Source organism: Plectropomus leopardus, chromosome 1 (assembly GCF_026936395.1).
Source record: "Plectropomus leopardus strain MGB_pleo_1.0 chromosome 1, ASM2693639v1, whole genome shotgun sequence".
NCBI lineage: Eukaryota > Metazoa > Chordata > Actinopteri > Perciformes > Serranidae > Plectropomus > Plectropomus leopardus.
The window spans coordinates 36383808-36402121 of record NC_142176.1 but is presented as its reverse complement, the minus strand read 5'-3'; the positions used below and the strand labels follow the sequence as shown (position 1 = coordinate 36402121).

General features: G+C 39.0%; 1 protein-coding gene across 1 annotated transcript in view; it reads right to left on the bottom strand.

Annotated features, from left to right (window-relative positions):
- Positions 1-18314, bottom strand: part of LOC121943069 (solute carrier organic anion transporter family member 3A1-like) — a 35734-nt gene that overhangs the window by 7099 nt on the left and 10321 nt on the right. The window contains exons 3-9 of the mRNA XM_042486449.2: positions 4624-4722; positions 3599-3868; positions 3225-3389; positions 2863-3061; positions 1654-1789; positions 1289-1461; positions 234-298 (exon numbers count right to left, since the gene is read on the bottom strand). Coding sequence (XP_042342383.1) covers positions 234-298; positions 1289-1461; positions 1654-1789; positions 2863-3061; positions 3225-3389; positions 3599-3868; positions 4624-4722 — 1107 coding nt within the window. The remainder of the gene's footprint in view (positions 1-233; positions 299-1288; positions 1462-1653; positions 1790-2862; positions 3062-3224; positions 3390-3598; positions 3869-4623; positions 4723-18314) is intronic.

Below are 18314 nucleotides of genomic sequence, written 5' to 3'. Positions count from 1 at the left end.
TTGAGTTCAGGTTTGCTTTATATTCGCAGACACAGACAGGTTTATGTCAACCAAGGTGAAAAACTGCAGTGACATTTACATCAGAGAGCAAAGCGACTGTGTGGACATATCATAAACCAACATAGCAGTGTGAGATTTACCACTGAATGTGTACCAGCACAGATAAAGAACTGTTTTTCTGTGGCTATAAATGCTTTACTGGAAAGTATACAAAGATAATACATTATTCTTACCGATCAGTCTCAGGAGCAGGAACAAAACTCCAAGGGCATAAGATTTCAGCTCTGGACTTACAGTTCTGAAAACAAAGACAGAACTGGCATAAACGCTTGGTGTTGGTGAGCCCAATATCTAATTCTAGCAAGACGCTGGTTCATTCCGATATATTTGAATTGATTTCTGTAACTTGGGTGATAATTTCTTTCTGTCATGATAACATTGTTCACATCATAGTAGTTGCTGTGATCTGGTAACATGGCAGCAATGCAACTACTATTTCTGCAATCAGACAGACTGTAAACATGGCACACACTTCATTTGGAAGAAAAACAGAAAGAGGGCACAACTTGAAAGTTTGTAACTTTTCCTCATTGAAAACTGTGCAAACTACTGCAAGAAACTACAGTAGGTGTGTGCCATAGGTGTAGGTTTTGGGGGGGTTGCAGTCCCCCTCAATAGTTAGAACATGTGCATGTGTCACGTGCCATAAAGCAGAGGACTTTTATGACATTATGACAAAAAGGCACAAATTTGTGCATAAAAATTCACCCGATGTGGGAATTGAAGTGTTCGAAGTGCAACATTCTCTGTTGGAGGACCCCCATATCCCCATATCATATGCCCCACTTATGTCTGTGGGTCCAAAAAATCATTCACTGCCTTTCCCATTCAACTTTTTATTTGATGACATCGCAAATTTGAGACTTATCTCTCTAGTTTCAGGTTTCAAGAGAGTAGCTCATGTTGACAAATATTGATTTAACTTTCCTCTGCCGTGGAAATAATATATTGGGATTCTCAATTTAGGCTTTGTTCCCCTTTAATGTTGCAGCTGGTAAAGATGGAGCCATTTCTATTTGCTTTATACGCTGTTGGCTGTCTCGAAATGTTGTGGAAATAGATGTATGAAATAGCATAAAATGGAAGAACTTAAGTAAAGTACCTCAAAATTTACAGAGTACAATACATGCAACAAAGATGTACTCAGTTACTTTCCACCACTGCCTGAGCATACATGTCAACAGCTCTCTCTTGTGGTTGGTCTATGTACAGCAACAGATCTCCTTACCTGATAAGGATGATGACAGAGGGAGTCTGGGCCATAGCTCCGATCATGCTGCACACACAGATAACACACAGAAAGGTGAGGAAGGCCTGCTGACAGCCTGGACTGGGACACTTTCCCGGTAAAGCCACGGCGTCTTCAATGGTGTTGGATATACACGCACAGCTGGTCAGGTTCTGACACAAACACAAGAAATCAGATCAAACTGTTGTTATCCCACTGACTGAATATGGAGATCTAAAATCTGCTGCAGTCTGTGCATGTATGCACATAAGGAAGGACTTCTTGTCTCTGTCTTTTAGTTTAAGCTCTCTGGTGTCAAAGGTCATCATGATACAGCTGGTCTTGGTGATAATGTCTTCACTCACTGGTTTGGTGCAGCCAGCGAAGCAGGCTGAGAGGTAGGTGACTCCATTGGAACCACAGACGGGGCTCACTGATGCTGTGTAGCAGTTACAGTTGTTGATGCATGCTGACTCAGGTCGCTGCCAGGAATGCAATGTCCTACAGGAGGCCAAAGGTCATGTTAGGTAACAGATATTATGTATGTACGATACACACTACAAATGAACAACCACAGGGACTACTTGACAATCACAGTCAGCTTTATCTATAGACTTATTTTTTCTCACTTTTGTAGCATTTTGACCCTGCTTGGACATCATTCCAAATATTAACTAAACACTTGATTACTTAGGGACAATCTATGGGCTGAATATCACCATCACCACCAACCAACAATGCTGTTCGAACTAAGGTGCTAGGTATGACTAGTGCTGGACTGAGTAGTTTTTGCAGTTAATTTTGCCGTTTTATGTTCCAAAATACAAATGTCTCTTTTGTCAGTGTTTATAGTATATGTGTTCAGAATATGGTGATTTATGCTAGTTTGCTCATCATTGTATTCGTTTATAGTTTACACCATTGTTGGCTGTTACCTGTTATAATTTGAGCAGTAATTCACTAATGCTGTGGAGATTTTTTTGACATTGTGTCATCGATACATGATGATACTGCCCTGAAATGCTCTATTTGAGAGTGCAATTCTTAAGAAGTGGCAGAGTAATATTATCAGTGATTAGGAAAGTATACAGTGCAGATCTGAGCACATTCAGAATGTCTTGTTGACCAATCAGATTGCCTGGTCAGAACAACTTGGATAATTATCTTTTAAAGCATAAAAACTTAAGCATTGAGAGTAGGCAACACAGGCCTGCTATCTGACAAAACATTATATTAAAAACAAAGTATTTCTGAACTTTTGTAGCTAATGCATAATTATTGTGAAAGCTACATAAATAAGCAACAAAATTTCCAAACTTGACAATGTTGTCCCAAGTGACAAGAATGTTTGCAGTCTCTTACAAGACTTGATTCCTGCATTAATACACAAGGTATTAATGTACACAGAGAAGATGTAAATGGTAGCAGCTATATAACTATATCTAAGCCAAAAAGTTGAACTATTTTTAGTATTTCAGTACATTCTTAGCATTTAGCATGTTTTTAGTGTAAGTCATGCCTAACAAGAAGATGTTTAAAAAAAAAATAAAATTATCAGTAGGTTTCCTGTTTACTCGTTGCTGTAGGCTACAGTAACCCCGGCGACAGGTCCAGTGTCACAGCCCAAAAAAAGAAAAGAGACGTAGCAGGCGGTGGACACCAGGTTGACCAGCATGGCCATGCGGACAGCGCCCAGAGCTGACAGGTTCAGCTTCTTCACCAGCAGCCCCCCGAGGAAGATCCCCAGACAGGCACAAGGGATGGCTGTCATACCTAGAGCGGGAAAACATGAGGAGGTTTAATATTTCCTAAAAATGTTTACTAGCATTTTCCTAAAAAGAGGTTTCACCACAGCACATCTCAATTTTTCTGTGATATGGTACAACAATTTGATTGTAAAACACTTTGGGAACAATAATGGCTCTGATCTGTCTACCTAGCAGCTGATTGGCTGAAGAGGTGGTTAGGTTAAATTGCTGCTCCAGGTATTTTCCCAGAAAGGCAGCAAAGCCAGCAACCACAGCAATCTCCATACAGGCTGCCAGAGTGATGCAGCTGAACACCGGATTGGAGAGAAGGTGCCTGGTTACCCGCGGGATTACTGTGCCAATTGAGGAGACAATGGAGAAAAAAGGATACAACAAGGGGTAGAGAGGGTGAACAGAATAGAGAAAAGAGATAAGAAGGACAGAGAAAAATGACCATCCCTTGAGATTTTTCAAGAACCAAATTTAATGTTCTATTTTGACTTGTCTATTTCTCCTTAATTCTTTTTCTTTGGTGTCTTCTCCCCTCTGTAATCCTCCTCACCTCGCAGATGCTCACAAACTGAGAGCCCGCTGTTAATGTCAAAGCCATGAATGGCCCCGTTGGGTTTGGAGCCCTGGTACTCCAGGGTCAGCGAAGAAGGCAGCATGGCCTGCTCACTCTCCCCTCCACCGTCCATGTCCTGCTCGTCCAGCGCCTGGGGGAAGCCGAACATAAAGAGGGCTGACAGGAAGAGTAAGGCACCGCAGAGGAGGAAGCCACCCCACCAGGCCCCGATCCAGCGAGGGTCATCTGGGGTGATGTCCAGCTTACCTAGACAGGAGGCGGGAGAATTTAACACAATGGATGAATGTTGAACAATGTCAGAAGATGAAAATTGACAGGTCAATAAGAAGAAATTGGATTCTAGGAAAAGTACATTCTGGCTGTTATTTCTTTATCAGTTTCTCTAGTGTGGTATTCTTAAAGGTCCAGTGTGTAGGATTTAGGGGGGTATATTGACAGAAATGGGATATAAAAGAATAAGAATGTTTTTGTGTATAATCACCAGGAAATGAGAACAGTTGTGTGTTCACTTCCTTAGAATGAGCCATTTATTTAGTAGGGAGCAGGTCATCGTCTATGGGGCTGTTGCAGCTCCACTAAACCTCCTGAGCGTCTGGAACTTAAGTTATTAAGAAAGAAAGGTGAGCACACATTTGCAGGTGCTAGGTTAGCGTCTGTCCCCCGATGTGCCAAACAGCATCAGAGAAATACTGATTTGTACCGTGAAACTGGTTTATTTGGCATTTTTACCAGTTTTATTGACCTGGTCAATTTCTTTTGGAGAGAAAGAAACCCCTGCAGATAATTTGGCTCTGGGTAAAAACCTCCTTAACCAGGACAAGTTTCAGCTGGTTGCAATCTTCAATCCTCACCACTAGATGCCAATTATCCCTCTAAATCTTACACACTGGACCATTAATTTTCCCCGTAGAGTCAATACCAATATAACTAATGTAATAAAAATGAACAACATTCAAGGATGCATCTAAAGAAATACAAATAAAAAGCAACAGTCAACTCACTGGTGTCGATGAAGACAGCATCAACGTAGACTTTGGTACAGACAGAACCTAAGATGAAGCCGCAGGCCGGGCCGAACACTAATGTTGAAAATAAAATACCTGCAAGACACAGAGAGAAATGATGGCTTAATTAGTCAGTCAGTTCAAATGGAATGAAAACATAATATATTTATTTATTCTAAATGAGTTTGTTTTAGCTTGGCTTGTTTGTGCAGTGCTAAGAATACTTAAGAGATCAAAATCTTCCCACTATCCATCACCACAAAACTGGAAGCCAGGAAAAAAAGCTAAAAAAGAAATTAATACAGTAAGTGCATTTCAGCTTTTCTTCCAGCAGAGGGCAGCACTGTATCAAGACTGCAAAGTGTTCCTCAACGAGGCCCTTTTAGTAAATATGTGGTAACATGGAGTGTCCTACCACACTTCTGCTGATGTTTCCACCGCCTGAGTGACATCTCTTCTATTCATGTAAAGATTAAGTGTTGAGTTCATGCCAAGGGACTTAAAATATCTTCAGATGTCTCCCGCTGACAGATTTATTCAGTGTCACTGTAATATGCAGCTCATAGGTTGAAAAGCGTAATTGATCTAAGACTAGATTAACCAGCAGGATCATAAATAATCAAACAGGAAATGGTTTCTCAGTGTAAGAGCAGTGGGGAGCCACTGAGGCACAAGCTCGACTTGGTTTTCTCTTGAAAGCAATGCTGCCCTGCTTTGGCCCAGAGGATGAGAGGTTTCCAGTAAGCATCAGCAGACCGTGTGTGTGTGTGTGTGTCTGTGTGTGTGTGTGTGTGTGTGTGTGTGTGTGTGTGTGTGTCTGTGTGTGTGTGTGTGTGTGTGTGTGTGTGTGTGTGTGTGTGTCAGTAAAACACAGTTATCCATGCTGGTGGTAAGTGGAACAATACAGAAGAGCTCCAGTAGCCTGACTGCTAATAAAAGAGCCCAGAGCAGAAGTAGCTGCTCCCCACTGACAGAAAGGGAGGGCCAGTCAATTTTTCTGTGAGGGATATAATGATTAGCACTGTGGTTATCACCACAGATAAATCTGACAGCGGAATGGCGGCTTCATTTTTCATGGCGCTATCAATGCATTTCTAAAGATAAAAATTCCATCATATAAGTCAGAGAAAAATTGACTCAAGCAGCCTTTTTGTTTTCTGGACGCCATTTGAAAACTTATTTTTAGCACAAAAACATATTCAAGTGTTTTGAGGCAATTTTTGTTTCCTTATAACAGCTACACACTAGAAAGTTGACAGTAAATATGGCAAGTGCCTTGAATACCCAGGCCAGCAGGGAGCCACATCCATAATGCTTTTGACAGATTTGGGGTCTTACAGGGACGCAGACACTCAAATGTCTTTTATTACTGGCTAGAGTCAGAAGCCTCAATCCTTACCACATAACACGTAAGTTTATATTAATTTAGTAAAGATTTCATGATATTGTCAACTGAGAAAGTGAATATTACTAGTGCAAAACCAGATAACACATTATCAGTTCAAGGATTTGTAGTATTAATGTACAATACAGGATTATGCAAGGAAATGCACTACACACAGAAAATGTATGAATAGAAATTAAAAATACTTAAATCTGAAATGAAAATGAACAATAAAAAAATGATATAGGACCAACTATAGAAGTAGCACTTAAGAAAACAATAATTAGAATTACCACCTCACAGTTGTATGCTTTTGCAAACTTGTCAAGTTTCAGATTATATCCATGTCCGTCGATACTCCTGTGGTGTTGTGTTTTCAAGTGTTGCTGTAGAATATTATGATGCCAAAGTGAAGTTGACCCTTGACCTTTTTGGATACAAACTGCCATCACTTTTTATTTTATTAAATATTTGAGGGAAATGTCATAACTAGCATATGAATTCTTGAGTCCAATGACATTTAACTTTAACCTCTGACCACCAAATCAATTAGTCTATCGAGTACAAGTGGATGTTAGTGCTAAATTTGAAGAAATTCCCTCAAGGCCTTCAGAACATATAGTGTTCACGGAAATAAGACAGACATTAGGTCACAGTGATCTTGAACTTTGACCTTTGAACACCAAATCTAATCTGTTTATCACTGGATCCAAGTGGACATTTGTGCAAAATTTGAAGAAAGTCCCTAAAGGTCTTCTCAAGATATTGTGTTCATGAGAATGAGACGGATGTCAGCTCACAGCGACCTTGAACACTGACCAACAAAATCCAGTTCATTTCGAGTCTACATGGATGTTAAATTTGAAGAAATTTCCTCGAGGCCTTTTCTAGATATTTTGTTCATTAGAATGGGACAGACATTAGGTCACAGTGATCTTGAACACTGACCTTTGACCACCAAAATCTAATCAGTTCATCTTTGAGTCCAGGTGGATCTTTGTGCCAAATTTGAGGAAATTCCTTAAAGGTCTTCTTAACATATCATGTTCACGAGAATGAGATGGACACCAGATCACAGTGACCTTGAACTTTAACTTTGACCATCAAAATGTAATCAGTTCATCTTTGAGTCCAGGTGGACGTTTGTGTCATATTTAAGGAAATTCCCTCAACATATATATAATTTGCACTGAAAACAAAGTAAAGGTATGTGGTTAAAAACCAAGGTATTACATATTTGACATCATGATGGGGCTAGAAGAACAGTTTAAGAAAGAAATTCATCCTCTACACAGTACAATCTGTGCAGAGCTCTTTGACACTTCATCCACTAGCTGTTAAGATATTGCAGTCTGCAACAAAGAGGTGAACCAGCTGACCGTTTTTCTCCAGAGCCAAGCTGCCAGTTAGTGTGGCTAAAAATGTACAGTATGTCCAACTTGTAATGGAGTAGCCTATGAGCCTGATATGACCAATATCGTTATTGCAACATACAGCAAGAGTAAGGTGAATGTGAATGAAACGTTTATGGTTACTAGCAGTAGCAGTATGGACGATGATACAGATCAGTCTAAAACGCCAATTCTTATAATTACTAATCGGATCAAAATATAAAATATTTTACATCATTGAGATATTGGAGTCTGGAACAAAGAGGTGAAGTCATTCAGCTATGCTGCTGTACTTAGAAACGTTAAACTGTAAATCCAGACTGTGGTCCACCCTGACCAGTAGTCACCCTCTGTCTGTGTCTGACTTTCTCTGTCTGTGAGACGCATTATGTTCATTTCAGCAGAGTCACGGATACCAGCAGGCCTAAAGTCAGGTGACAGAAGAAGTCTGAGGTTACAGCAGGGACAACTCAACAGCCCACCAATAAACAACCTCCCATCTCAAATCTGCCTTCCACTAGGATGAAATCACAAACACAGGACAACACCACTATTCCATAATGTATGTGACACAGAGGGACTGCAAAATAAACACACACATACACACATAAAATGTTGGATCCCAGCCCCTCTTATCTACAGTACACCAAAGCTCCATATTCCCTAAACTTCACTGTGGCTACAGCCAGCTTTCCTGTGGTTAAGGTAAGAGTCTGAAGTGGTGATCAAAGTGAAAGAGCCGACGACAATAGCAGCAATAAGAATGATGATGGAGAATTAGCGGTAAGCTTTGTTATGGCGTGAGAACAGACAGAGAGCTCATAATCCTATAGCAACAGCTGCTAGACACCCATCAGGAGAAGCATTCAGGCCTGATGCCAGTCTGCTGTTTGGACTCAGCAGTTGGTACATCTAAGGCCATTTCCTTGGAGACAAAGCTGAAGGCTCATGACAGGAAGAGAAAGCATGTAGTGAGGTACTCAGCCTTTAATCATAAAATAAAACTTTTATTACTGTAAAGTGAAAATTATATACCATATTTGAATATTTTCTGTGTGCTCAACTTTTGCAGATTCCTGCACACAACTGTAAAGCTCCTTTTCCTTTAAAAAAAATCTATATATATATATATATATATATATATATATATATATGTATATACATATTTTCATATTGTTAATTTTTATATTTTATGTCAACTTTTGCACTGTGTTATTGTCATGTTCCAAACAACCTTGGCAATAAAACAATTTCTGATTCTGAAGTGTTTTAATGCAGACATAAATATTGGATATTCTCTCTATATTAAAAGATAAAGTTATGTGAAATTATAATCATTTGTGTAATTTCAATTGTTACAATGGAGTCAGCATCATATAGGCTAACATAATTGAATATTAAATGGAAGAAGACATTGTGTTTAATTTTTTCACAGTATTGTGATTAATTGATAGATTCTGAACTACAGTAACTGATATTAAGACTATGGGGGTCTTTACCTTCAGTAAACTGAGGTAAATTTAAAAAGGACTGGTTTGGCTTATGATTGCTCATAGCTAAACTCGTCTTGTTAATTCAAGAAAATAAGCTGTTGTTTTACATGAAAACTTTTAGCATAATTCTGAGATGATAATCTCAATAATTTAGAAAAACAAGAATTTACTTGAAATTGCAGGACTATTATCTTGTTCATTTAGGAAAATTAGCATTTTTTTAAAAGACCTTTTTTTGGGCTTTTCTTGCCTTTATCATATTAGAGTCAAAGAGTGACAGGAAAGGGGCGAATGACACGCAGGAAAGGGCCGCAGGCTGGAATCGAACCCAGGTCGCTTTAAAGGACTCTGCCTACATGGGGTGGACACTCTAATCACTGGGGGCCGCCCCCGGCATATATCTTTTTTTATTTTCTTTACTTTTCTCAAAATTCTGAGATAATAATCTCATTGACTTTTTTTTTCCAAGTTAACACATTACGCTTGCTTAACAAACACAATCAGGTAACCCCCCCCCCCCCAAAAAAAAACCCAAAGCCCCCCAAATAAACATCCGAGCAGGAAGGTGGGGAAATAACACCTCAATTTTTATGAAAGGCACCCTTTCTGAAACAAAAAAAAATACATCTACATATCCCTGCATTTCTGGACTAAAAAAAACAAACCTTTATCACATCAAGTTGTCATTAAACAGTCTCATCTAGTTTCTACTCCCCTGCGTTTTAAATATCCTTGTGATTGTTAACAGGATACACTAAATGTCACAAATGTTTGAACAAGTATACTTTTTGTCCACAACAATTTCTGGTTCAAATCCTCCAATATAGCCAATATAACCATCACAAAAGGTACCTGCAAAAGGTTAAAAAGGGCAGAGAAGAGTGTTGGCTGCTGTGGAGGAATTAAAATTGAAACCAATCTCAAATACACGCTGTGAGCTGTCTCAGCAGAACATGCTCTGCTCTGGAGATGCTGCGCATGTGAAATATTTTCAGAGACAACCTTAATGGATTTTCAATGTTTCTATGAAAAAAAAAGACTGCTGTTGTCTCCTTCTTGTCACTATTTTCTACCTGCTGTGACTTAGGGCTGAGGCCATGAATACAGGCACGAGATAAAGGTAAAGGTACAGTTTTACAGGAGGATTAGTTTAATTGTACACTGTTGCACAGACACAGACTGTCTGCACTGCAGTAACTTTGTGTCACATGGACCTACATAACCAAAATTAACTTTAAGAGAAATGTACAATTTACAGGATCACTTATGAGAGTAAAGACACTGTGGGAAGGCTTGAGCTTTAAAGATATCCATGTAAATCTGCCAACTTGTCTGACCTAGCCATTTGGAAATGGCAGGTAGAGACACTTCACTTCAGCAGAGAGTGTGTAGGGGCTTTGACGGCTCCTCCTCCTTACTGTGAGATTGTATGGCTAAGTTATTTTCAAACAACATACAATATAGTCTGAAACTTGGCCGGAACCTGACATGGGTTTAGTATTACTATTATACATATCCTGAATATATAACTTTCAAAATCAAAGTACAGTTACAAATATTACAGCAAAAAAGTAAAGCAGACATCTCAACAAGCACAAGCAGTGATGTCAAGCCATCAGCTTTCTATATGAAAAAAATAATAATGCCTGGGGGTAAACTTAAACATATACATGTGCAATGTATTGCAAACCAAGACAAAAGTCCAGAATTTTTTGTTTCCGTATATGGGTAAGTAGAAATATTCCAGATATTTTACAATGTAATCACATACAATCATCAGCACAAACTAAAGCCTCAATATTATTTTCACCTCTTGGACACAATGCCAAAAACAATTTAAGTTTCCACCATGGCACTATTTATTACAGGACTCTTTTAATAGATTACAGTACAATCAGGGGCGTAGCCAGCATTTTCAAACTAACTCCGGACTTGCACCCCAGAACCTGCTGTTTGTTTCCCGTGTGAAACCAAAAGTCAATTGTTAATTGATTAGTTATTCTAATAACTGGTATGTGCAGCATGCTATGGTAGTGATGTAATTATGTAAGTAAAAAACACAAGTTAAACCAAGCCATGATGTTTTTTTTCTAAATTCAACCACATGCTTTTATTGCCTAAAGTTAAGCCCACCCCCCCTTTTCCTTTTCGTTGGCGGAAGTATATTTTGGTCAGTTCTTTATATACTCATATTCTAATTAGTTAAATTTTCCTGGCCCATCATTTCGTATCTAACCCAATTCATTAATTGAGTCTATAAATACTTCAATCAGCCTAAAAATATAACCATGTGTATGTTTTTAATTATAGAATGTACAGTGAACTCCCAAGAGGAAGCTAAAACCCTCAAGGTCCTAAAAATAGTGAGGACATCAGCTAAGTGTCCTCAATAGGCAGCTACAGACCTGATTACAATGAATATGGGGTTCTGTTTGCAAAAGTGTGTGTATTAAAACCAGAGATGTAATAAATTATGTAACTAGCCGTACCAAACTGACTTGTATGGGGTTAATAACAATATGAATTAATGTATTGTATTCAGTGTATATAATGGTGTTCACCTGGTCATTTTTATTGTTAATATGGTTACATTTAATCTAATAAAAGCAGACGTGATGGAAACCAGGGGTAATATGGACCTAATGGTAATGGTTCTGCACCCATCTGTAACGAATGCAGCAGAGGCAAGGTCATCCTGTATGAAACAGGCCTCCTCTACCTGCTCACACTGCCAGCATATGAATAATTTCTCACTCAGACTCACATTATGGCACGGTTCAATCACTGGCACTTTGTATCTTGGCAAAGGTGCTCCGAAAAGGTGCACATATAAAACAACCTGGGCCGGTCTGAACAGACAGTGTGTGCTGAGTCAGCATCCATTCCTTCCTCTGCTGTCCTACAGGAGAAGAGCAATAACTCCACTGGAGTAAAAACATTTTGCTGCAGTGGACTCTCAGCCTTCACAGCGCTTCATTACACGCATTATAGCGATGAATAGGGGCTAAGATATGAGGCAGGGAGAGAGAAGCTGACCCAGCGGCTGCAGAGCTGGACCCCTCTGGCTCTCACTGCTCTTTTATTTTGCTCTGCTATTATATACTATAGGTTATTGTCCTTTACTGTCCTGTACTGTAATATACTGTATTGCTGCTGCCATTTAGCACTCTGCTGCAGACCTTAAACATTCCTGTTGTTGTCCAGCCTTGTCTCAAGTACTCTGAGAAGGTCTAACTGGGATGAGGTGACCATCAAGTCACACATATGTTAGTTAGTCAAAGATTCCAGTCTTACACACCTACTTCTTAACCAAAGTGGTGGACTGACAGAAAAAGCAACACTGGGAGGCATACTGTTACTGCACCAAACAATTACTGTGTTTAAGAGTTTCTGTAAAACCTATTTTGGATTTGATAAGGATATTTTTAAGGATAAAATCTTCCTTTCTGACAGAGCAGACAAATGCAAATACCTGACAAATGAGAAAAACTGGAGGCATTTAAGTAGCCTACTAAATCTTTCAACACATTCTCATGTGAACTCTGGAAATATTGGCGCTTGGTCAGTGGCTGCTCATGTCTACATGTGACATGGTAAGTATCCTCCTGCATCTGCTGTTGACGTTCCAGGATGCTGTGTCAATTTACACTCATGCATGCACATGCATTGTGTTTTTTTCATATTCAAAATACACTTATTTTTTCACAGGAAATCGTTACATGCGTGCAGTCTTTTTCAAAATAGACTTACAACGCTGGCGAACACCTCATAGTTATTCCTTGTGCGATTCCAAGCATGCAGTTAGTTTATCAAAAAAACAATGATTTGGCTCAATACTAATTTGAGAAACAAACAGCAGACTGAGTCAAAGTCCAGGGTTTGTTGGACCCATCCATCGCCCTGCTGGGACTTCCAAGCTCCTTATATTACCTCGTTACCAGCAGCATTTCAATCTGATGCCATCCAGCGGCATCATAAATTGAAACTACCTGAGGGCATATCCTATTGCTATGAGTTGGGAATGACAATAGTCTTTAAAAGCCATGTTACTGTGGTGATTACAACTGTACACCAAAAGACTTACATCTTCCATTACTGAGATACAAACATTTAAAAAAAGCACCACACTCTGAAGCTCATTAATATGTAAAGCAGAAACTATTTGGGGATACATTATTTTTAAAAAAAAAACAAAGGTGTGTGAATTCAATAAGAGAATAGCTGATTCTCTTTTGGAGACTCTGTGAGCTAGATAGGAGGAGTATGCGCCTTTGTTTCAGGTATCAGTCAAGCAGTAGACAGCAATCAATAATCCAATTACAACTGGGCTCGGACATTACGCTGTAGTCAACAGAGCTCAGGAGCAAGTTTGTGGGAGGCCATTTTCAGGCCGTATAAGTTGAGGACTTAAAATAGACAGGGACATACTTTAACTGATGTGGATGGATAAACATCAGCAAGGTAACCTTATCTCCGTGCTCATGTTAGCATACTGACTTTAGCATTTAGATCAAAGCACTGCTGCTGTGCCTGTGCAGCCTCAAAGACCTGCGAGCATGGCTGGGACTCTTCGGACACTTTGAATCAAACAGATCCTACTCTTGTGCTGCAGTGTACCAGCTGCAATACTGCCATTTTGTTTAAGGCTATGGTTGTTTTTTCTCTCATCTACCAGAAGGCATGATTATCTGATGGCCAGCTAACAAAAAAAAAAAAACAGTCTCTGTTTCATTTTACCAGTCTGCTGACGGATCTGTTGCTCAAAAGTTCTGGACACTAATCACTGGACAGAGGACATGCTGCAGCACTGACAGAGAACAGATACAGGACAAGTGCATGCTGAGGGACATGTGCCATGACAACTGGGGAGTGTTTCCAGGTTTGAGTATTCCCAGTGTCCTCAATCTCTCATTCAGCCAGTATTGATCCATGTTGGGTAAAGACGTGGCCACAACAGAGCAGCCGCTCCTTCTATCATCTGGTTTGTTAGCGAGCCCGTAGAGACCTGCTGCTTTAATATTTAATCATTTGGTTAGATGTTTGCTAAACAACTCCTAACTGCTCCTCTGTCACGCTGCATTATTCAGTGGCTTTCATACAGTTTGTCTTCACACGTCAGGCTCGTCAAACAACGGCCTTGAGACGGGCAAAAAGAGGCAGCAGAAATACTGAGCAGCACATAACGAACATGTGCTGTATAAAGACTGGGCTCCATGCAATTACAGAGCCACAACAGACGATGCAGCAGTCACATTGTAGGAGGTAACCATGGCAATCAATATGCTGGGATTGTAAAAAAAAAAAAAAAAAAAAAACAGAACAGAGAGGGGGTGGTGTAAAGGAAAGAATAATAGACTATCTGTAAGTGTCAAAGGAAGGAGCTTGGGGGATGTTATGAAAGAGACAATTCCTTGTGGACTGGCAAAGGCCACGGTGCACTGATCTGGGACACAGAATTACGTCCACGTTACCAAATCACAGTCAAGATTTTACTCCAAATTAAAAGTATGTCACTGCCCAACAGCTTGAGAGTGCTCAAAAATAAAGCAGCAAACAGTGATATTTTTTAAGGATTGCGGTTAAGAGACGTCCTTGGTTGACTGACTGCCTGGACTGTCAGATCCAGTCAATCACAGGCCAAACATAAACAAACACAATCAGGACTTACAGGCAGTTCTGACCCTTAAAGTCCGACTGAAATCACAGTAAGTCATTCGCTGTCAAAACTCCCACCAGAACAATTTGATGGATTATATATATATATATATATTTTTTTTTTTTTTTACAGACATTCATGGTCGCAAGAGTACAAATCCTACCAGTTTTATTGATCCTTTGGCCTTTTCTCTAGCGCCACCAGCAGGTTGACATTTGTTCTCAAATGATGCAATAACCATCATGCGGTGAAAATTTCGATTTTTTAACTACCTGCAAAGCGAATCAAATTCCTTTCAACCTTGGCTGCGCTTTTTGTTTAGCGCTAATTAATTTCAATATAGCTTTTTTTTCTCAAAAGAGGGCAGGATGAGTTATTTGCAAAACAGGTTTCTATGCTATAGCAGGGGAAAAAAACTGAACATAATTATCGCCTTGCGTTTGTAGACGTCTGCGGACCAGTCAAGTTGCAGTAAAAATCCATGTTTGTCCAGATTTATTAGAAACCAAATGCTTCAAATATGGATGCTGCTGCAAAGAAGCCCAAGATTAGTGTCATTAAATCAGTATCTGATCAAATGTCTCCCTTTCTGTTTCTGAGTTATATCATTAAGTTATGGCCAGAAAAGTGTTTGTTTTCTTTTAGAAGAACATTAGAATGTCAAAGCGGAGCTGACCTTTCACCTTTTGGATATATGACTTCATCGTTTTATCCTTCTGTCATAATTAGCATACAAATTCTAGAGTTGTGGCCAAAAATATATTTGGTGAGGTCACAGTGACTTTGACCTTGGACCACTAAAGTCTCATCAGTCTTATCATCTTTGACTCAACGTGAATGTTTGTGCTAAATTTGTTGAAAGGTGTTCTAAAGATATCACATTCACGAGAAAGAGAAGAATGCAAGGTCACAGTTACCTTTGACCTATGTACACCAACATCTAATCAGTTTATTGTTCAGTCCAAGCGGACGTTTGTGCAAAACTTGATGAAATTCCCTGGAGGGGCGTTCTTGAGATAATGTGTTCACAAAAATGGGATGCACTGACGACCTACAACCTGAAAAGATAATGCCTCTAGCCTTGGCCTTTGCCGTTGTGGAGGTATAAAAAAAACAAACTCATGCAAACAATTTTCAATTTAACTTAAAAAGAAGACTGGAAGAAACATAACAAAAGGAAAGTGCAAACTCCACATACAGAGCACGACAGATTGAAACCCATGAGCATCGTGATGAAGCAACATTCTAAAAAATGTTTCTATTGTGGTTGTAGTTCATTTACAACATTAGTAAACAGAGAATTTTAGAGATGATAAATGTTTAGTTGTGCTAATTGGTTAACAAATAATGGGCGATGTAAACTATAGTGAATTCCTTTACATTTTCAGAAATGGCAAAGAAATATCAAGTGTAATGTTTAACATCTGGTGTGAGTTGGCCTCTAGCCAAGCCGGAGGGTAGGGTGGGTTGTTGGGCGCTGTGCTAGCCTTGTTTGCCCTCCCTCCTCTCCTCCATCCTCTGTCCATCTCTCCCTCCCTCATCTCCCTCGTCTCCTCCACTCTGAGCCCTGCTGACAGAGACTGTACAGATCAAATCATGTACAGAACAAACCGCAGGCCTTCTTACCCTGCGAGTGGTCTGCGCTCAAATGCTAACAGGGACAACTAGTCAAGGACTAGCAGAGAGGCCGGAGAGGAGGAACAACTCGCCACATGGTAGCCAACAATACTGGATTTTTTTTCTTTTATGATTGGGTTTTTTTTTCCCTCCCATACAGTCAAACTGATGAAGACTGAGGAAGAACTCTTACAGAATAGCATATTGCTTTGACATATTGTGGCATCAGCTCTTTGACATTTGCTGTGATGGTGATTTTAATAGTTCACGTTATCATACAATAATTAAAAGGTCATACTCAGCTTTAAAACCGGCAAATGAGTGTGAACTGCAATAAGAAGAGATGCATGGTGGGATATCAGGGTCGATCACATCATCTAATAATTACCAATATAATACCCACAACATTATTCTTGGATTGTGGAACAAGGAATATGACAATAAAGGGTTAACTTTTTATACTGACAAGTGTTTTTTTTTCTACTGGCAATAAATTTCTGCTAACACACCACAGTTGCATGTTATTTGCAACATTTGGCAGTTCGGCATCACTTGCTGTGTCCTTTCACAGTCACACAGGAACCAGAGCTTTTCAGAAAAGACTCATTTCACATTTCGTTACTGGCTGAAATTCTATTGCTAAAATATTAACAAGAAATACTAATTTTCACATTTTATTTGAGTATTAATGGAAGTCTTCTGTCTCATTCTCCCCAGATGGAGCTGTGCTTGTAGCAGGTTGCTGAGCGGTGAGATGAACAGGAATGGCACATAGCCTCATCGCCTGTCTCTGTACTGTTGCCTTGGCAACTTCGGCAGACAGGCTGTAATGTGTGTTATGTCGACCTCTTGGTTTCTGCTTTAAGTATAACTGCAGTCCTCTGCTGCTGCTGGCCACTCAACACTTGCCCAAGTTGGGATGGGAGTGTTTTGCTCAAGGGCACTTAGGTGAGAGGAGGCAGGGTCAGACCTACAATTTCTCCATCAACCACGACAACACAAGATATATCAGAGCTGTCAAGTATTTGACAGTAGTCTTCTACACACAATAATTCTTCTTTATCCTTAAACACACAGTCCTACCCATGTTAAAAATAACTGCCACTAAATACTTAGCAACATAGTAGCTTTACCATTCAGCACAGATGATCATAAAATAGCCCAACTATTCACAGACTCATGCATACCCTCACACATAGCTAACATATTTAATAGCTGGGGATGTTTCCACCCACTGGCCAAAGTCATTATTTGGGCTGGACAAAACGACATCAATACTGTGCAATGCACTATCACTGAAACACGCTGCTGGATCTGTCTCATCTCCTACAATGACAAACTGTAATAGCTGAGTAAAATAACTAAATATATTCTTTGTTCTTTCTTTCTTGTTTTTTATTTTTATTTTAGAGAAATAAAATTCTATGCACTTGTTATTAGACACTTAGACTGTAATTCTTTTTTTCTGTAAAAATTAGATCATTAAAAAAAACGGTAACCCTTTCGACCCTGGATTGACACCAGTTTAGTTGTTTCAGATGCATTTCACAAGCTTTTTAACCTCTGGTATTTAATAAAATTGATTTTTGTTCTAAAAAAAAATGGGGAAAAGGCAATGAGCAACTTGGCAAAAATATCCTGGTAAATTGCAAAAAAAAAATTATATATATATATATATATATATATATATATATATGTGTGTGTGTGTGTATATATATATATATTTTTTTTAAGTAAAAGGCAACAAGACATTGACTAGATATAAAACAAATTGGAAAATGTTTAGAAACATGCGTATATCTTTAATTATATATTTAAAATTATGCTACAGAAAAAAAGTTTTTGTATTTTATTTTATTTTAAGCAATTTCTTCTTTTTTTACTTTACTTTTTTTTTGCTTATTTGCTTTCTTTTCTAAATATCATGTAATTTTTCAATAATTTCTTAATAATTTTGGGCCAATTTCTTGTCAAGTTATTCATTGCCTTCTTCCCATGTTTTGAAAGAAATCAAGCCATTGTGCTGAGGTTCCAAAGAGTTAATACATAATGTTAGATGGTCATGTGCACTGCAGTGACACCAAGGCACATGAAATGTATTTTCATTGTAGCTATTAAAGACATTCTCATTTTAATCTGGACAGAAA